The 22,559-nt window shown below is 32.3% G+C and overlaps 2 protein-coding genes across 2 annotated transcripts in view; both read left to right on the forward strand.

Moving 5' to 3' along the window:
* The window catches only part of LOC113040768 (R3H domain-containing protein 1-like), a 25,263-nt gene extending 22,387 nt beyond the window's left edge, over window positions 1-2,876 (forward strand). The window contains exons 6-9 of the mRNA XM_026199023.1: window positions 1,045-1,174; window positions 1,274-1,352; window positions 1,693-1,752; window positions 2,534-2,876. Of these exons, the coding sequence (XP_026054808.1) occupies window positions 1,045-1,174; window positions 1,274-1,352; window positions 1,693-1,752; window positions 2,534-2,876 (612 nt within the window). The remainder of the gene's footprint in view (window positions 1-1,044; window positions 1,175-1,273; window positions 1,353-1,692; window positions 1,753-2,533) is intronic.
* LOC113039460 (R3H domain-containing protein 1-like) lies at window positions 2,766-22,026 on the forward strand. Its single transcript, XM_026197345.1, has 18 exons — window positions 2,766-2,861; window positions 3,011-3,106; window positions 4,114-4,142; window positions 4,243-4,296; window positions 4,403-4,620; window positions 7,583-7,825; window positions 7,985-8,154; window positions 9,146-9,226; window positions 11,127-11,372; window positions 11,479-11,596; window positions 14,389-14,534; window positions 14,612-14,763; window positions 14,865-14,968; window positions 17,097-17,245; window positions 17,327-17,480; window positions 17,898-18,022; window positions 18,192-18,276; window positions 20,707-22,026. The coding sequence occupies exons 2-18, from the start codon at window positions 3,017-3,019 to the stop codon at window positions 21,048-21,050; spliced, it is 2,508 nt and encodes an 835-aa protein (XP_026053130.1). The 5' UTR covers window positions 2,766-2,861; window positions 3,011-3,016; the 3' UTR covers window positions 21,051-22,026.
* Window positions 22,027-22,559: the final 533 nt, after the last annotated feature.

A 22,559-nucleotide genomic window follows, 5' to 3' on the forward strand; every position in this document is an offset into this window, starting at 1 on the left:
ATATATTTACTATAATGACTTTCTGCTTGTACTGTCACTGTACAAAGTAGTTTTTGACTGTTTGGGGTCCAATTTAATACACTTTACAATATGATTATGATGAGCATCATTTATGAAATATAAGGTAAATAAATTTGTGTAAATCCTTCACAGTATGAATGGTTATCCGTCAGTGGGTTTATTCTCAAAAAGAACCTGGCCAATATATAATCACTTTTTTTTTTTTTTTAAATTTAATTACATTTTATTCCATTTCAACCAAAGATTGATATTGATTGATTTGATATGGGTCTTATTGTAACTTTTGGACAAAAATCTGTTGATTTATAGCAGTCTATTAAGACTGAAACAAATAATTGATTTATTATTATTATTATTATTATTATTATTATTATTATATTGAATATGGATTAGCATTTTTCCCGTTATAGTGACCTTTGACTGAATTTAGTTTAATAAGTGAATAAGTTAAATAATTTGTTTTATTACCAATTTTATAATCTGATATATTAGTTTATTACTAATGTGTATAAATGAAAAATATATATATATATATATGTGTATGTCCAGTACATTTGATCAATTACAAGTCAAAAATTCAAACTAGGATTTTTTTATTGTTTTTTTTTTTTTGGTGGAAAATGTAGCTTTAATAGTTTTTATTTGATAGTTTAGGGTTTATATTGAACTTCTTTTTGTTCTTTGTTGTGATTGTTATTTGAGAAAAGGCAGGTCTTTATTACATGAGATGATTACAAAGTCTTCTGGTAATTCTCTTCGTAAACTATTTTAATCAAACTCCTCTGATTAGCTGCAGCTAAGGGAAAGAGATCATAATTAGCTTTAAATTACCTTCCTCACTTCATAATGACAAAAAAAAAGAGCCATTGTTTGTCTTCTAATCATCAAAAAAGTCTTGTTTTTGACGACTAGGGAAATATACAAGTGTTCTTAATGCTTCCTGAATGTGTGATTATTTCAAACACCACTCTTTGCACTTTTATTATTTCTAAATGTGTTCTGTTATTTGTTTGTTTTGAACAGGAAAAGATTCATATCGAGCTCAGTCAGTCTTTCGAAAAAGACGAAACGTCCATCAAAAATGAGGACAGTGAGAAAATCTCAGAAAAGCCAGAGAAAACAGACCCACTGTCCAAGAAGACGCTCTCAAGAGGTGTGTGTGTTTGTTTTTTTGGCAGAGGAGGTGTTTTCTCACTGGCCAGATGGATGCAACAGAATGTGTGTGATGAATCTCTCTCCATCTCTCTCTCAGATCCCAGTCAGGACTACACCGACTCCACAGGAGTAAACCTCCACGAGTTTCTGGTCAACACGCTGAAGAACAACCCCCGGTGTGTGAAAATCCCCCCGCTACTTCCTGCCGCTTCATTAAGCTCCTTCCAAAAATCAGACCTTTTTAAAACGTGCACTTACCTCAAATTAAATAGGGACATAAGCATTTTTTCTCTGACCATTTTATACTTTAAAAATGTTATGTTGATAATATACGATGTTTATTAATAATTTTGATGTTTTTGTTTTTTGAAAGTATAAGAGTAATGCTGTTTTGCACACGTCTTGCGTCTGTTCTCGGGTGTTAAAGTGGGGCTTGTAGGCAGAAAACTGAATATTCTGGCTCGTGTGCGCTGGTTGATGAGCTGTGATAAATGCTAATGAACGCTGTTCTTACAGAGACAGAATGATGCTGCTGAAACTCGAGCAAGAGATTCTGGACTTCATTAGTAACATTGAGTAAGTCGAGCCTGAAAAATGAAGAACAGTTGAAATTTACATTAATCCCTTTAATGTATCTTTTCTGTCTGTCTGTCTGTCTGTGTGTGTGTGTGTGTGTGTAAACATTATAACATAACATTCATTATAACATTATTATTTTTCACATTTACTATTTTCAGTTTTAGATTTATATCTTAGCAGTCAGGCTGGTTATTAAAAATGACATATTTCCATATTTGTCCATTGAGATGTTCATTAAATATGGTTCGTAGAATGTATGTAGAGAATTATATGTAAAATATTAATTTATTTTATTTGAGCAATTTAATAATACAATTGTATTTATCACAGTGTATTGTATTATATTTAGTGTATAAATCACTCTTTAACCCTGCTTTTTAGATATTGGATATTAATGTACAAAAAATATGTTTAATATTAGAAATATTTTATTTTCTAAATACATTTGTTACATTATCTTTAAATTAGTTTTTATGTACAGTAGGTAAATTTAAATTTCTTAAACACACATTGGCATGTGATTTATACTTTTTATTTTATTTTTGTTGCTTCATGTACATCAGTTTTGGCTTGATATATTAGCCAGGCTGGTTATTTAAAATACAGAAATAAATACAGAATTTTATGTAAAATATGAAAATAATTGTAATGATATAAAATATATTTTATGTCAGCGTTACGGTTCTCTTTACACACTGGTTTTAGATTTCAGCCATTGAGAAAAATGAGCATATTAATGTAGGTAACTCTACTATTTATTTATTTTTTATTGTCACAGAAGTCAGAAGAGGAAGTTCCCCCCGATGACATCATACCACAGGATGCTGCTTCACAGGGTGGCGGCGTATTTCGGGCTGGACCATAATGTCGATCAGACCGGGAAATCAGTCATTATCAACAAAACCAGCAACACTAGAATGTACGTCTGCATTTCAACTGACCCTGGTTGTCAAAACTACAAAAGATTTGAATGTAACACCGTTTTTATTACTTACAGACCGGAGCAGAAGTTTTCTGAACACATAAAAGATGATAAAACAGATGATTTCCAAAAGCGGTACATCTTAAAGAGAGATAACTCCAGCCTGGACCAGGATGACGGCAGGGTGAGAAATATATGATAACATTCAAAATGTCGTACTTCGTAATTCTCCTTGAAATAATCCTACAACCAACAAATAAATGTAAAGTGTGTAATAATTGGCTCAATACAGCAGCCAGAAAGATGAAGTGTGTGTGTGTGTGTGTGTTTTAGCTGCGGATGCGTCTTAAGGATGACAGAAGGAGTAAATCGATAGAGGAGCGAGAGGAGGAGTACCAGCGCGCCAGAGACAGGATCTTCGCTCAAGACGTGCGTCTCCACATCTTAATATAAACCTCTTATTTAATTAATGACATTTGTTATTAGTGTTTGTTTTACTAGAATAAGTCATAAATAACACTAATAATGAATATGTAAAAAAAAAATTATAATGTAGAAATAATTAGTAAACTGCTTCATTCATTACACTTTTTAAAATTCTAATTTTGCATCGCAATAGTTTAAATAAAGCTGGAAATGTTAATCTTCTGTATCAAAAGTAGCAATTTTATTCACTATTTTTTGTGAATATTATATTAATGTGAATGCATAATACATACATAATATATGTAATACGTAACACAATACATTAATACATATAACTATAATGTATTTATTAGAATAAACCACAACTTTGTTTTATAAATGCTTATGTTTACTAGTAGCTAATTAGAGCATGATAATAAATGGTTTAGTGTGTTACTATTTTTTATGTAGTTTATATAAAGCTAAAAATATATATATTTCAAAAGTAGTTTAAGTTTATTAAAAAAAGTTTTTGTTAAATATATAAATAAATTATAAAATGTAATACATTTTACTAGAAAGTATATTATTAGAATAAACCACAAATTAGTTTTTTAAATGTTTATAATTTATAATAGTTATTTTGAGCATAATTAATCATTTTTGTTCAATAGATTTTTTTTTTTTTTGACATTTAGATAACGCTAGAAAATGTCATGTTCTGTTAAGTACCATTTTTATTCACAAAAGTAAGGCTACTTACTATTTCAGAATTATTTACAATTACTTACAAGCAACCTTTATATTAATATAGTTTAATAATAATAAATACATTTAATATATATAACTATAATGTTTATTTTCAGAATAAATGTTTTGTAATGTATAATAGTTAATTTAAGATCAATTAATGATGGATAGATAGATGGATAGATGGATAGATAGATAGGTAGATAGGTAGATAGATTATTGTATTTTCCCTTTTTTTTTGGTGTTTATTTTTTAAAATGTGTGTCTATTTTCATCTGCAGGGACAAGAACATTTCCCGTTTGATAAAAGGTAAAAAATAAATAATTATCTGTGAAACTTCTTTGTTTTCTTGTTTGTCTGTTGTCTTATGTATCTTATAATCGAATTATAATGTTTAAATTTCCTTTAGGATTCAAGAGGACGTGAGTTACATTAACACTCAGGAAAGACGACAGATATTCAGGTAGTTTTTTGTGTGCGCTTTATTTGCTTAATTATGTAGTATTTTAAGAGACCATGGTTTAGCTCTTTTTACTAAACAGTGGCTCTGTTTTGTTTGTTTTCTTCAGATTGAGAGATGGGCACTCGGGAAACAGTCGTCAGAGCAGCTCCGAGAACGAGCTGAAGTATTCAGACCCTCGGCCCTGGAGCAGCACGGATTCAGACAGCTCCCACAGGAACCTGAAGCCCTCCATGACCAAAGCCAATAGCTTTAGCGGCATCAGCCTGCTGATCCGAGGAGACAGTACAGCCAGCAGCAAGAGCTCCGGGAAACTGTCCAAAACCAGTAAATAACTCACCCTCCTTCACCTGGAGACTCTGTAGAGATGCACGATAGACAGATTTTGAGTGGCACCAACAATGGATGTCTTTTAGATTATAAATCAAAACTGTTTTCTGCGTCAACATGAAATCAAAATGAAGCCAGTTTACTTCCTTAATCGTTCTTAAAGTCATTGCAAAATCTTTCGTCAAAATAAAAAATTGTTCCTGCCTCTGAAATGAATTTCCGTTTCTGCTGACATCATCAGGGCCCTATGTTTAAGCCCCGCCCATTTAACGTTCTGTCATATCGAAATAATGTTCAACTAATATCTCACCATTTTGTGAAGTTTATTTCTCAGAATTGTGAATTATAAAGTCAGAACTGAGAAATAAAAAACTCACAGTTCTTAGAAATTAAGTCCGAATTGCGAGATATAAACTTAAAATTGTGAAATTCTTTTTTTATCGCAAACGCGAATTTATATCTCGCAATTCTGACTGCTTTTCTCAGAACTGTGAGATAAACTCACAACGAGTTATACATTTTCAGGGGGATAAACTGTTCTCAACAAGTTTATATCTCACAGTTCTGATTTAACTCGCAATTGTCTTATAAAACGTCAGAATTGTGAGATGTAAACTCGTAATTCTGAGAAATAAAGTCAGAATTGCGAGTTTGTATAAAAATTTGGAGAAAAAAGAATTGAGATAAAAAGTCGCAATTTCCTTTAGTTTTTTCTTAAGTGGTGAAAACTTCTTTGTAATATTCCTTTTTCGTCCTTCAGTGACGTAATAATTGTTTTCGCCTCTGAAACAACCTACGTTTCTGCTGACATCATCAAGGCGTCATGTTTAAGCCCCTTACCTTCAACTTCCTGTCATAGGAATTCATATTGAAACCCTATTCACCATAAAGTTTAAATCTTGATGAATAAAATTAACTCCCTAAAGTAATCGTTTTTTCTGCTGATTATTGTTTCACTTAGAATGTTACGTTACAGAATCAAATAGTTCGCAAATATTAGTTTTGCGTTAATTTAAAAATGAATGTTCGCGCTAGAGCTTCAGTGTCCAGTCCATTTAAATTCTGCCATTTGTACGTTTATTTATAGTCATTTTCAGCCTAAACAGATGGTTTTTAAATTTAAAATAAAAGATTTTAATATTCGTCCATACTGATTATAGTACCCGGTATATTGTGCATCCCTACATGTCTGTGGTTTTCAATGAATAAAGCTAATATAGTTTTTACAGATTGCAGTTCATGTTGGAATTACTGCCATTGTTTATAGAGCAAACATTTTCCAACTTCCAAATTCGGCAATGATGTAAACTGTTTTGACTGTTTGCGGGTACTTTCAACATGAGCCTTAAATCCAAAGATACAACTACTTTATAAGTAATTAAGACATTTTTTGAGATCTTTTCTAGTTTGTCTGAAGTGTCCAGATACCACCAAGTGTGTTTTGACTTTCACAATCCCAGTCCTGCTTTGAACGCTCATCATTTTGTTCTTTTGAAGTCCTTTTTTTATTATTATTTTCATCATTTCTTGTTCTTGCTTTAAGCAGCTGTGCGTTGAGAATGTGCATGTGTGTGGCAGGAAGCATCTCTTTGCCCTCTTTTCACCCGTTTCATGTCCATCAAGGAACAGCTAGGAGAACACATTGATATTCAGAGCTGTCTGCTCTCTGGCTTCATTGGTTATTTATACTCTGGCATTTAGAAGCTCAAGGAGTCGACGGCAATATATATTTATCATTTTTAATATTTAATGATGCTCCTCTTCCGATCGGTAACCGCTGGATCATTCTCCTGCCCAGTTAGGTTTGAACAACCCTCCAAATGATTGCAAATGGTGTTATTTGATATCCAGTGGTTTCATCAGGTTTTTTTTTTTTTTGGGGGGGGGGGGGTTGCTTCAAGATATAAACTGATAAGAAATAATGTATTGTTTTCTTTATTATTTATTTATTTGTATTTCACATGTATTGATAAATTTTATTGTTAATCAGATTATTTTAAATATGATTTTTTAAAGAAATGCCTTTCAGTCTAATCAGTCTTTGTTAAAAATATTAATTAATAATAAATAAAACACAATTATTAACATTAATTATTAATGAAATCAATAGATTTAAATAATAAAAATAAAAATATTTAATAAAGGTAAAGTAATAAATATAACTAATTACTAATAAATAATAAAACTAATTAATAAATAAGTAATTTAATAACTCTGCCATGTGATTTTATCAGTGTATATTTATTTATTTATTTATTTATTTATTGGTTGCTTCAAAACATAAACGTCAGATAAGAAATTGTGAATTTCTTTTATTGTTTACTTTTTATTTTAATTAGTAACATATTTAGTTCTTCTTTTTTGTTATTATTAACAAAAACAAATTAATTTGTAATTTATTACTATTTACAATATTTTTTTAAATTCTTAATAAAAAGTACTTTATTTGGGTAGGCATATCAATATTTTGTTAAATTCTATCTTGAATTTTATTATTTTAAATATATATATTTTTTTAGAAATGCTTTTCAGTCCGATCAATAAGATTTTAAGTAGTTCTCAGCGATATTCTAAATTAATCCATAAAAATAAATAAGATAAAGAATAATAGCATACAAATTAATAAATAATAAATAAAATATTAATATTACTTTAAAAAAACAAATGGGTTTAAAAATATTGTTACATTTATTAAATGAAAAGTAATAAAGATTTAATCAAATTAATAGTAAAACTATTTAACTCATTCTGATCATTGAAAATAATATCTAGAAGTACCATCATCAGATTCTTCTTTTTTGGGCTGAAGTAATTTATCCACCCTGCATGGTTCCTTTTCCTTCCTTATGACATCATTTCCTGTCATTTAGTATTTGCTCCGCCCATCACCTCCTCTTCTCTCATCCTCCGTACCTTGTATATGATAGTAAAAGCTCTTTCGTTCTTCGCTCTCCTTCAGGTTCAGACTCTTCTAGTAGCGTAGGTTCCTCTTCCGGGTCACTCCCTCGACCGGCTCAGCTGCCGCTCCCCGCCCCTGTTCTGTCCCAGCCTGGTCGGGGCTTTACTGCGGCCCCTCTACCGGCCCCGGCGTCTCAGAGTGCCACTACTAACACTAACATTAACACTAATGCTAGCTTCTACATCGTTCCTCTGGATAGCAGCGCCATCCCGCCGGGCAGCGTGCTGCTCAATCCACAGACAGGTTGGTACCATCTGACCAACTCTTACCACAAAGGATGGTGTCAATTTCTTTTTTTTTCGCGAAACTAACTTTTCGTACTAATTTATTGTTGCGCAAATGACATCGAGGTCAATGCGGATTCAGTTTTTTGACTGTTTGCTTGGTTTTTGTCTTCTACAGGTCAGCCTTTTGTTAACCCCGATGGCAGTCCAGTGATCTACAACCCCACTATGACATCACAGCAGGGGCGGGGCCCGCAGCCCATGACTCTACATCCTCCCCCACCGCCCCCTCCTCCGCCTCTGCCTCCTCCCCCTCAACATCAGCCAGCCAATCACCTTCTAGCACAGGTCAGGAAATGCTAAATTTTTTTGAAAATTTTTTTGTTTTTCTTATTATTTTGGAGTTTTTTATTTTTATTTTATTATTTTCAATATTTTAGTTTACTTTTTTATTATTTATTTTTACAAAAGGTTTTAACTTACACTCTTTTTAATTTCTTTAATATGTTTACATTTAAATAATGTAGTTTGATTTGTGGTGTAATTTAATTTTAAATTGATTTGAATTAATGCGTTTTCAAGTGTTTATATTAAATAAACATAAAATAATGAAAATTAATATTTTTGTCAAATTTATCCTAGTTGTTAGTAATTTAGCTGAATGTCTTATTATTTGTAGTAATGTTTTTAGCTAATTTAATTGAATTTTTCCATTTTTATATTAAATTATTGTTTTAATTTATTTTCTTTTATATTTAAATAATTATAACAAAGTATTTTCTATATCTGTGTCTGTTTATATCTATATTTTGTTTATTGTGAATTTATTTAATTTACTTATATTTTTTATATATATATTTTAAATAATTAGTCTCTTTTTATTTAGTTTTGTTTTTCTTATTTTTAATTAAGTTGAATTTGTCCGATTTTTACAAATAATACATTTGTTACGTTAATTTACTATTTGATACTTCATATTTAATTTTTATAATTTAATAATCTTTGAATATCTCCAGTCAAAGTAATATTTAAAATATTAGTTATCATATTGGTTATTGGCTATAACAATATACCTGATGACTGTCAGTATTTATGCTTATAAAGTAGAATAAGACAGAATAAATGTGATTGGTTATTCTCATTTGTCCTTCGCTGTTTATACTGTACACATTTAAAGTGTTGGTCATCATATTGGTTGTCTGTCATAACACACAAATCTGATCTGTTGCTGGAGTAGTAATACATCAGTGTTTTCGAAGTCTTGTTTAGTTTTCCCGCTGTGTGTTTAGTTGTCTTCAGAGGTTGATGTGTGTGTGTGTCTCTTCTCTCTCCTCTGCAGTCGTCTGCTCAGCCTGTGCAGTATGCTGCGGTCTCTTGTCCTCCTCTTCTGCCTCCTGCTTTCACTCAACAGTACACTGTGGTACTTCTCTCCTCCTTTACTATCACTCCATCATAACGCCTGTCCTTCTCTCTTTCTCCCTCCATTCATTAAAGAGGCCATGGCACAGAAAACATGGAGAGAATTTTTCTCCTTCTTTTGAAAGAAGTTCAGTCTACGATACATACCATAATATTCACAACTTCCCTTAGCACCTTTCCCACGCTTATAATTTTAACATAAATAATTTCAATAACAATTTTATTGTAATTACGTAAGTTTATTTATAATTTCATTCATTGTTACATATTATGTTCTTTGTCTTTTCAGTTAACTCCAATATTATGATACAAACATTCCATTATATTCACAATTCTTAAACATTTATTAATTCATTTTTAGAATGTACTTGTTCTTTTAAAAAAAGTTCAGTATATGATACACACATTACATTACCATAATATTCACAACTTTTAAAATGTATTTATATTTTTGTTTTCATAATTTTAGAATATTCACAACTATTAAACTTAAAAAAAAGTTTTATTCATGATTCTTATATAATTTTATTATAATGTATATGTATGTATATGCACTATCCAAAATTATTTATTAATTGTCTTTATATTTTGTTAATATTTTTAGGTTTTTAATAGATTCAGTATATGATACAAATAGATATTATTACAAAAGTGTACAATATGGCCTCTTTAGTATTTAGCTTTTGTTTTCGTCCTCTTTTCTATTCTCATTTTCCCAGTCTTTTTTTTTTTTTTTTTTGCTTTTCCCTTATTCTTCTCTTTAGTCATAAAATAATAATAATTTTCCATATTCTGTTGCAATCCAGTTTGTGATTTCAGTGTGTCGCCGGAGTGTGTCCGTTTTATTGATTCATCTCTCCAAAGTTTCCAAACGAGCCCCATGAGGGTGGAGGGGCTCATAACTGAACTGGGTCACTTCTGTCATATTTCTTACTGTGTGACCCGTTTCTACCAAATATAACCCCCTCATTAACGCATTCAGAGCACATCAATAATGAATGGCAGCAGATGTTGTCAGTTTTTTAATAAAACGTGTGGCGTTTGTGGCGCCGGGCAGGGGCTCTGGTCCTGCTGACTTTGATCTCAAAGTGACGCCCTGGTTTAGTTTCTGAAAGCGTGTGATCCACTTCCACTTCAGAAATATCTCCTTTTGTTGCTTAATCAGATGAAGATGGACTCTTGGGCTTCAAATGAGAGAGATTGATTGGTTGAAATAATGACCCAATTCTACTTTAACCTTAGTTTTATAATTATTTGTTATTATATATATATATAATAACTAAAAGTAAATAATTTTTAGTTTTACAGTTGTATTAAAAAATAAGTTAGTAAAAAATGTACATATGTGCATAAGTCAGAGATTTCCTACATAGCTGAGATAGTTTTGCTCAAACTCTTTTTTTTTTTTTTTCTCACATAATTTAATAAATGAACATTAAATAAATCATATAAATATATATGGAATTTGTTTAACTTTAATTTATTAAATGGATATATATGTGTGTGTGTGTGTAGAGAAAGAGCAAGAGAGAGAGATTTTAAAATAAATATATACACAAATTTTAAATGTATTAAAAACACATTTACAATAAAATCATAAAATATTTTTCTGACAATTTGAACAAATTAAAATTGATTATAAAATGAAAGCCTCAATTTATATAATTTTTCAAACTGTAGCTTTTTTTTTTAATTTTATATATATATATATATATATATATATATATATATATATATATATATATATATATATATATATATATATATATATATATATATATAAAAGAAAAAAAATAAATAAAAACTTTTTTTTTTGAATCTTTAGTAGTTAGCTTGATCCTTGTCTTTAATCTTTTAAACTAACCTGATCTGTTGTCTTGTGTATTTGTGTGTTTAAACAGCAGCAGGACGGTCTAAGTGCCCAGTTCAGTCAGATGAACCTCGTCCGGCAGCCTTCGGGTGACGCTCCGGACCCCCACACGGGCCTCTACCCACAATCCCTGGTGCTCCAGAACCCTCCGCCCAGCGGCTACATGCTTCCATCGGCGGGACAGCCCATGAGCAGCCACACCTACCCCCATCATCCCCCAGCCGTCAATCAAGCGCTCCTCCAGCCGCACGGATACATCCAGCAGCCCATGCAGCAGGTACACACACACACACACACATGTGTACGTCACCCGCGTCATGTGACCGAGGGTTCAGGATAACACGTGTGTGTGTGTGTGTGTGTGTGTGTGTGTGTTTCTGCAGGTGTCGGCGTGTTACTGCGCTCCGGGACAGTATTCACACTCCAGCCAACACTACAGAGCGGTGACGCCGGTACACTACAGCGCCCCCCAGAGTCAGACACTGCCGCCGCAGCACACAGGTACAAACACAAACACACACACACACACTTCCTGTCTGAGTGGACACTTCCTGTAGGGTTTGTGACTGGAGCGCTGGGAGACGGGGCCGTGTCACTGTATGAGATTCGTAGTCTTTCTCACAGTGAACCGGTCTCTTTTCCCAGCCCTCACTCCTCAACTCTGACCCCTGACCTCTGACCTCCACTGTTCTGCTGGCAGGCTTTAATTACTGGACATTGTGAAAGTATTCATTAAGCACGGTTTACATCAGTCGGGTTGAGCCAGAGAAGAAAAACAAAGCAAATCAAGCAATTATTCATTGCCAAAAGGCTATATTCATGATTAACAAACAAAACAAACAGATAAATATTCATGGCCATATCACTAAACACTATATCCATAACTAACAGTTATTTAAAAACAACAACAACAACAACAACAATACGTATTAATTATTTTGTTACCAAAGGCTATGTTTGTGACGAGCAGTTAATATATACAAGCAAACAAAAAATAAATATTCATTGTCACATTGCCAAAGGCTATATTCATGATTAACAATTATATAAATAAATGCTGAACAAATAAATATTAATAATATTATTATATAATATTCTTGACAACAGCTAACAGAAATTGCTATTTCACCAAAGGCTGTTTTTGTGACACACAAACAATACATTCAGTAAAATAAATATAAATAAATATTCATTGCCATATCAGCAATGGCTGCATTCATAAACAAAAACTATGTCAATAAATAAATATTTACTGCCTTATTAGCAATGGCTATATTCATAACAAACAAGCAATAAATTAAATTATTAAATATCCATTGCCATATTACCAATGGCTGTATTCATAACAAAAAAAAAAAACAATAATTAAATATCCATTGCCATATTAGCAATGGCTATATTCATGACAAACAATAAATAAATAAACGAACTGAAAGTAAATTAATAGAGAGAGGCTGTGTGTGTGTGTGTGTGTGTGTGTGTCAAGAGGAAAAAAATCAGACCTGGTCTAAAGTGACATTGAAAGTCCCCATTACACTGACACTCAAGTGTGTGTGTGTGTGTGTGTGTGTGTGTGTGTGTGTGTGTGTGCTTGTATGGTCTAAATCGACAGGCTTTTATTCTCTTCACTTTCGCCTTGCAAGGGCAGGTAAAAATAGCTGTGTACTCTCTCTCACACACACGCACACACACACACACACACACAAACACACACACACGGGAGAGAAGAAGCCGTCCACTCATCTGTCCTGGATCTGAAGTCGAGGGGAAGATCAGTGGAGTTTCAGTGATCTGCTCCTGTAGAGATCACAGTCCACACGAAATCCCTGCTAGCCTTCGTGACCAAAATAAATCATATTATAGATAATAATAAAAAATACAGATATACATATATTTAGTAATATTTAATAACATTATTATTATTAACATTATTTATATATATATATATATATATATATATATATATATATATATATATATATATATATATATATATATATATTACTCTCTTTATTTATTTAGCAATTCTTACTATGTAGTATATTTACATTTTTTATTAAATATTATAACAGTAAATAAATAATGCCATTCTATTTAAAATAAATATATAAATAAAATAAGAATTATAAATACAATTAATTTGATAGATTATAGAATTAGACACATTATTATCATTATTATAACTGTACCGATCATTATAAACCACTGTATTATATATTATACATTTTGTTTATATGTATTCGGTGTAATATTTGGTATTCATTTATTACATGTAATATTTAGTAAACATTATTGAATACTAAGAAAATATATTATACTTTGTATGATTATTATGTATAAACCCATATTGCAGTATAGAATTTATTTGTAAACGTATTGCATATTAAACATTTTATTAAATGGTTATTGCATTTAGTATTTTATAAATATGTATTAAATCATTAAATGCATTCGGTATTATGAGATTTATTATTCATTTATTAAATGTAATATTTAGTAAACATTATTAAATACTAATGCATTATAATACTAAGAAATTATGAAAAAAATAATACCAATTAAAATATTTGTATGTATAACCATAACCCATAAATGAATTGCATACTTAACAGTTTATATTAAATGTTCATTGCATTTAATATTTAATACATATTAAATAATTAAATATTAAGTACTACAATAATACAATATTCAATCATTATTATTCGAGCCGGTCATTAAAAACATTTATTAAATATTACTAATTTATGCATTAAAAATGGCAGTAATATTATTTATACTTTTAGTATTACAAATATTATTTATTATTTTTAAACCGATCATTATAAACCTTATCAGTCTGGCTCGGGAATTATAACATTGATCCAGTCAGCGTCACTGATTTCTTTTAGAAAATGCATGTAAATAACAGATTATTCTTATCATGGCCGCAATATCGCAGGTGTTACAAACTTGTGTGTCTAATTTTCTCGCTGCTTGATGTGCCACAATCGTTAGCCAGCCATTGTTTTTCTTCTGAAGCGATGCCATTTCCTCGCAAACTGTGAACGGATTCAGACTCCACGCACACAAACGTCCATCTGTTCCCGCTCACATTCACACGGTCTTAAACCTCATTTCACATATTTCAGTCTTTTCGTAATTAAACTGCGGTTTTAAAAGTTGTTTACAGCTTTAATGTTGCGTAACACTCTGTTTTTGCCCGTTGTCTGTAATGTTTTGCTTCCAGATGTTGTTTGTTGGTCGTTGGCTGTTGTTTCTGCTAATACGCTGCCGTCTTGATGTGTTTTCAGGTTTCCAGACGGTCATGCCCGCTCATCCGCCCAGCTACCAGGGCATGATGGGAGTCCAGCAGACTCAGAACCAATCGCTGGTCGGCTCTCAGGCCAATCAGATTCAGAGCATGATGGTGCAGTATCCCACAATGCCTCCGTATCAGGTATCAGAGTGCAGCGCTTCACTCGTCTCTTGGTGTTTTCTGTGATTGTTATGCGGTGACGTGTGTGTGTTTGTCAGGTGTCTGTGCAGCAGGGCTCTCAGAGCGTTCCTCAGGCAGCCTATCAGCAACAGATCGTGCTGCAGGGACAGACCAATCAGACAACAGCGCCCTCCACCAGCATGCAGGTGTATTACAGCATGATGCCGCCAGGGCAACACTCTAGCATCAGGTAATGCATGCATCCAGCTGTCAACCAATCAGATTAAAGCCTCGCTGAATGTGATTGGCTCTGTACTGTGTGTCATGTGAACTTCCTGTGTGTGTGCGCAGCTCGACCGTTGGTTTCCTCCCTCCGCCGGGTTCAGAGCAGATGCAGTTTCCCCGTGCACCCTCCCCCTGTGGCTCTCAGCCAATCACAGGCCAGCAGTGCACAGGTATGGCGACCAATCACAAAACAAATACAAAAAGTAATAAGCCTGAGTGTTTTTTTTCAACGCATGATTCTCCATATTTAAAAATAATAATAATTATATATATATATATATATATATATATATATATATATATATATATATATATATATATATATATATATATATATATAATTTTTTTATTATTATTAATATTATTGTTTTTTATTTTATTTTTTATTTTATTTATTTATTTTATATAAGAGAGAGAGAGAGAGATAATATTGTAAATAAAATGTTTAAATTGAATAATTACTGTTCTATTTTATATATATATTGTCCAATTATTTATATTCCTTTATCCTTTTTAAAGTAATATTTAATGTATATACACACACCTTTTATTTTATTTTATTTTATTTTTTACCTACCATTTTTTTGCAGATGTCCCACTTGACTGTCAAATGCACAAAAAAAACATCACTATATAACTCTAAAATATTATATTACACTATTATACCTAAAATTAATAAATAAAATAAATAACTCATAATAAAAAATACATGTATGATAAAAAAAGAAAAAAAAATTCTCAATAGAAAATTAAGATATGCATGTAAAATTAATGATTAAATATGAACTATTGAAAAATAGTAGTAATTTAATAATTAAATACTCAATAGTAATTTTTTCTATAATTTTTATTTTCTTGATCATTTCTTGGTTATCTATGTAAACTTGTTTTAATGGTGTAAACTGAAACTGGCTCTAAAGGTTAATGAATATAGCTCTGCTTCATTTACTAAAGGCAGGTATTTTTTAATTAGATATGAAGTCTATCTCTCGGTTAATAAGTTGAGCGCACATAACGAGCTTTGAAAAGTTTATTTCTCATTTTCTAAATGTTTTACTTGGCCGTTTAATTAAATGTTGTTTACAATTCTGGTTTCTGCTCGTTCCTTACGGCGTTTGTGAAGAGTTCATCACACGTTTGAGAAGCAGTGAGAACAATCGGTGTTTATTTGAATAAACCTCAGTGTTAATGAACGCTCAGCTGTGTGTGTGTGTGTGTGTGTGTGTGTGCGCTCGCGCGTGCGTGCGTGTGTGTGTGTGTGTGTGTGTGGTGATTATGCTGCTGAAGAAGAGGGTGTTTTTAATGAGGAAGAGGCGAGACCCACACACTCTTTGACCTTACACTGTTTAATAAAGCACTTTAATTGGTCTGTTTGTGCATTGTGTGTAGCAGTTCCTCATTTTTGTCTGTTATTGAATAATTCAGTAGCCAACGTTGTATTTCTAACACTAGAGATGATGTGTTTCTGCACTAGTGACAGTTCTCAACTCTAAAGGTTAATAAGAATAATACTGTGTGCGTGTGTGCATGAGATATAATAATATTAAAAATAAGAGAACAATTGAATGTGTCTGTTTGACTAATGATTACATTTAGTGTTAGAGAAATGTATTCATATACAAATTTATATTTATTATATATAGTATAGTATTATACTGTTTTGTGATGCAATTCATATTTTAATAATATATTTTACACATAATATACACTGTGTGTACCTATGTGCACGCTTGTAAATTGTTTTTAAATATTTTTCATTTTTCTGCAAATTTGGAAGAAAATCATTAGTTTTCAAGTATATTAAAATGTATATATTACACCGTTTAGTTTTTAATGGTACAGCCATTACTATTTAATTTACTTTATAACAATCTGTTGTTTCTTACTATTTATTATCAAATTATTTAATATTATTAATACAAATAATACATTAATAAAAGTAACATTACATTTATGATATTTCATCACAGTTCGGAATTAAATATTAAAAATATAGTATAAAATGTGTGTATATGTAGTTAAAAATGTAGTTAATAATTTTTTTTGTTTGATATAATGCATTTGGCTGCATAACAATTTATAATTTAAAATAAGTAATATTCTTTTAATTTTATATATTTATGCATGTGTTATTTTCTTGTAAAGGTTTTTATTTTACACATAATTTTACTGCAATTTGTAATTTAGTAATTATTATTTTTATGCGTCTTACATCTCATATTTTTGTAATACACTATATATTTTAATTCAAATTTATTTGAATGTACTGAAATCTGTAGTATGCGTTGTGATTTTCAGCTGTTCCTCCGCCTCCCCCTGCTGGTGGTGTAATGATGATGCAGTTGAGTGTTCCTCCCAGCCAGCAGCCAAGAGCCCCGTCCCCACTGCACTGGAAACACAACCGCTACTACAAAACCGGCGACCTACTGCCGCAGGACACCACACAGGTACAGTCACCTGCGTCACGCCCCATGTGACCTCATTCTCACATGACACAACATCCGTAACCTTTCTCTCTCGCTTTCTAGAATAACCCACAGCAGCTGCTAAGCCCCTCCCCCTCTCTGGCTCAATCTCAATCGCCAGCTTCCACCCATCAGGCCAATATGAAGGGGCCTCGTCCTGGTCACGCCCCTTTCCCCATCATGCCTCAGTTGTCCCGCCCATACGTTCCAGGACAAGGTGGGTCGATCAGAGTGCATCCAAATTTTTATTTTTATTTATTTTTCGGTACATTTTGGTATTTTTGTTGTAATCTTGTATATTTAAGTTACTTTTAATATTTTGTTAGATTTTGCATATTTTTGGTTTATCCTGTACATCCTGCATTTTTTTTTTTTTTTTAAATACATTTGGTATAATTTTGGTACAACTTGTAGGTTTTTGGGATATAATTGGTGTTTTTGTATAAAAATGTGTATATATTTAGTTTATTTGGGTAATTTCCAATATATTTTTGTATTTTGTTAAGAAAAAAATAGTAAATCCTGGTTTTACATTTATTTCTATATTTGATATGTTTTTTAATATATGTATTTTTGGCATATGTTGTATATTTTTGGAATAGTTTAGATAACACTGGTGTTGGTGTGTCCACAGGTGATGGCAGGTATCCTCCTCTGATTGGGCAGCCCCTTCAGTATAACCCCCCCATCAGACCCCCACTAATGCACGGCTCTCATGTGGTCAACCACCACCATCATCATCATCTTCATCACCACCAGGTTGAACACACACACACACACACACACTGTTTTCACACTCACGATCAGGTGATCTAACGACATTCATGCACATCTAGCATCATCTTCATCTCCATTGTCACGTTAAACACGGGACTTTCTCGTTCTTCATGCACATTGGCTTACGTTCAGCTCTGTTGTCGTGTCTCAGGGTCCTGTGGCTGTCCGGCACGGCATGCGCAGTCGAAGACCCGCAAAGAAATCACTGTCTACTGACATGAGTACAGGAGAAATGGGTATGAAAATCTGAACTATGAGCATACAGTTAGATAAATACCTTGATGTCCCTGATGCCTAAAAGACCAAGTTTACAACTCATTAAAAAATATTAACTTTGAGGACATTCCTAAAATGATTTTTATCAGGAACATAAACACACTGGGTGTGTGATATTGAATATTTAAAACATATCCCCAAAAATGTTGTGGGATTTTTGCCTTCTAATTTAAAGTTCAGTATCAGAGTGCAAGCGTCTGAGAAAACGAGCGCGTCAGATTTCGCTCCTTTGGTGACGTGGCAAAAGGATCTCATAATAATATTACCAACCCTCAGTCTCTTAAGTTTTATACCCAGGGTGCTTCAATTTGATTTTGCAAGTGACAACGGTGTACCAGCTCTAATGCCATGGTGAAAGTTTGAGCAAAACATGCTAAGGGTTTTGTCTTTGGCTGCACACACGAGCACTGAACACTGTTTAGAGTGGATTAAAGTGGATTTACTGATTTATTTACTGAATATTGCTGCTGCCACACAGATCTAAAATAAACATGTGATTCATTTCCCAGCTGTTTACCTTCACAGACATAACCGACTGTTTTTTTAACTCGTATGTGTTTTTTTACATAAACTTGTGTGTGAAAGAGAACTTAGTTTAGTGCTCTAATGCTGCTCAACAGCCGCTTTCTGTTCATGTGCTTCAGATGTGTACACCCAGAAAACCATTTATCAGAAGTTTAAATTAATATGGTTTAAAACGCATGATTTCAGCATGATAAAAGTGATAATCAGAACAAAAAACGTATGTTTTTTAGCAGGTACAAGCTGTAATGAGGCAGCTCTGTTCTGGAAATGTGGGCTGGGAGCAGCAGCTCATTTGCATTTAAAGAGACAGGCCCAAAAATAGCGTGTGTCTGCCTCCACTCAAAATAGGCATTTTCACAGTGATATGATAAATGATCTGTGGGGTATTTCCAGCTGAAACTTCACAGACATATTCTGGGGACACCAGAGACGTGTATTACATGATGCAAAAAGGGGCATAATATGTCTCCTTTAAGAGCATCTTTCAAGCATGTAAACATGTATGTGCTGTGTATTGTTAAATAGCCTTTATATAATTAAAAATATTTTAAGATAGTAATATAAAGGAAAATCCCACTTTCTGTAAATCCATAAACTAATTTAGATTTTATATATGTATATATCTGTTTGTGTGTGGGTTTGTTTTATTAACGTTTTTTTCCTAAAACTGAATATTATATTTGACCTGACTATTCCTTTAAATTGAATATTATTAGTTTTCCATTACGCTTATATTATATTTTGTATTATAATCAACTCTTTCCCCGCCATTTAAAAAGACGGCTTTTCATGTTTTCACTGTTACACACTCGGGGGCGCTATGACACATCCTCTGAATGAGTACAAAACCTCCCGAACAAAAACATACGTGGACAGGACGGAGAAACAAGCGATCTCTTATGTAAACAGATGTGTATAAAAAATAATGCGATCATCAGAAATAGACAGCATATAAATGAAAACTGCATAGTTTTATGGAGTAAAATATTGATCCAGGAAGTGTTATGTCTGTGCAAGCTTTGGAGGTGTTGATTGAAACGATTTACTGGATTTATGCTTTGATAATCGTACTGAATATTATGAAGATGTAGGTCGTTTTTGATAAAAAAAAATTATTTTCTCACCTTTTTGCTCAAAATTATACATTTTTATGAAACTGACCTATATTCAAGTGTTGATATAAAAAAAAAGAATGCTTTAAGCTAAAATAAAACTGATTTTATTATTATTATTATTATTATTATTATTTTTAAGTAGATCTTTATTTGGGTGTATTGCGTATTCAAATATTCATTTAGCAAAATATAGTGTAGGCCATCAAATTTTATGGAAAATTACCAAAATCGCTGAGGATAATTTTGTTCAACAATGCTGGCGGAGAAAGTGTTAAGTTTATGCATTTAAAATTGAATTAAACCATGTTTACCTTTGAATAATGGCATTAATAATAAAGATATAAATATAAAAAATAAGATATAAATATGAAGAAATTGTATGAATGTATTTATTGGTTTGTTTATTGGAGCTCATCCTATATGTGTACACTAATGAATAATAACAGAAATATTGAGATAGATTAAATGTCATATGTAAATGGAAATAAATATATTTCTATGTTTAAAATGTATATAAATATATTTAAAAAAAAACATGCTATTACAATACTGGTATTAAAATTGGAGTGTAATGTAAATGTAATGTCTGGTAATAAAATGTATGTTTATAATATGCAATCGTAATAATAATCATAATACCCCAAAAAATAATACTGAAAATTTTTATAGTTAATCGAAATAAGTGCATGCATCACTGTGACTTTTGTTAAGCATGATCAGTTTTTCACCAAGATGTTTCTGTGTGTCCAGACACCGGGCGTGTTTTGGAGGTGACCGATCTTCCGGCTGGCATCAGTCGAGTGGAAGCGGACTCTATTCTGGCAGAACTGAGTAAAGTTGGCGCTCTCATAAAGTGGCTGCCCAAACCTCCATCCCCCAGCCAATCAGAGGGAGCGGACGTTACGAACTCTGACCCTCCCAAACTGCCCCCTCACGACCTGGCGTCCACGTACACCATCCTGGCCTTGTTCCCGTCGAAATACATGGCACAGCACGCGCTTCAGAAACTCAGCTGCTCCATCGCCAAATTCAAACTGAGAACTAGCAAGGAACATAACGAACAGCACACGCTCGCCAGATCCAGCTCTCAGTGAGGCCACGCCCCTTCCCCGCTCTCCACCAATCACCACCATTGCCTCAGGCTCACTTCCTGCCATTTCAGTCACACCCTCCTGGTTTTGTATCTTTCTTTTTTTTTTTGTCTGTTTTGTTTGATTGTTTTTGCACCACTATGGCTTGATCAAAACGGGTTTCTTTCAAATGGGGTTTTCACGCTAGTTTGTTTAAAAAAAAGTTGTAATGTTGTAGTTAAATTGTTCTTTCACGGTTTCAGTTATCTAGCTTTATACACACAAAACCAAAACGAATTCAAATGAGATATGTTTGGCTTGTTTTTCTGTTCATCTTGAATAGATCAGGATCGCAAAACTGAAACCGGAGCATGTTGTTTGGTTTTTTTTATCGCGAATGTCACATCATACGAAACAAAGTATTTTTTTTCATAAATGGAAATAAACAAGCAAACATGCTACAACTGACCCATGAACATGAAGACGGGACACAAGGGAACACTTTTTGACCTGTGCCTTTGAGCAGGGACGCACTGTTTACGCCGAACAACGACAAAGCCAGAAAAACAACGTCCAAAAATGTATCATTTATACTGTAGACGAATCCAAATAAGCAAGTCTTTTTTTTCTTCGTCCGAGTGTCGTCTTGGTTTTTTGGCTCTCCAGTATATGGACTGAGTGTTTTTGAATTTTTAACTTAATTTAAACGATGAAAACGGCGCAGCTGCCAAATGGAAGGTTTTATCGCTTTCTCTCTCATTTCCTGTCTTGGGGACGATGGACAACAGGTTTTTAGGATTCTTATCTCATTAAAAGTCACTGGAATAAAAGTTTGCACTCTCTCTCACGTCTTTTCCCCCTTTTTCTCTCTCTTGCATTTTTTTCCCCTCCCTTATTTTATTTTCGTTGCAAGATGTGTGGACTATGAAAGGCTGTAAAATGTTTTGCTGGTGCAAGTTGTTTTTATCTCAGTTTGAAACCAATAAATGTTTACACATAATGGTTTTCCCCCTCTTTAACATTCTTATTGACTACAAACATAAAAAATACATACTTCAAATATATAATTATCATTTTACATAAAATGTAAGTGTGTGTGTGTATATGTATGTTTGTGTGTGTGTGTGTGCGTGTGTAATATATATATATATATATATATATATATATGTGAAATATATTTTAAAGTTCTGTGTGTATTTCTATTTAATATATTTTTTTTTGTTTTTCGTTTAAATACCTAAAGAATGTGTATATATACACATTTCCTAATTGTGACAATTCATGTCATTTAACAGTTTAACTTGTATTTTACTACCAATTTGTTAAAAAGTTGTAAAATATATATTTTAAATATATTTATTTTTTGATTCCATGCATATTTTAAATTTAAAATCAAAAATCTTATATACAGTGTATATATATACAGTCTTGTTCAAAATAATAGCAGTACAATGTGACTAACCAGAATAATCAAGGTTTTTAGTATATTTTTTATTGCTACGTGGCAAACAAGTTACCAGTAGGTTCAGTAGA

This window comes from Carassius auratus, chromosome 22 (assembly GCF_003368295.1).
Source record: "Carassius auratus strain Wakin chromosome 22, ASM336829v1, whole genome shotgun sequence".
NCBI lineage: Eukaryota > Metazoa > Chordata > Actinopteri > Cypriniformes > Cyprinidae > Carassius > Carassius auratus.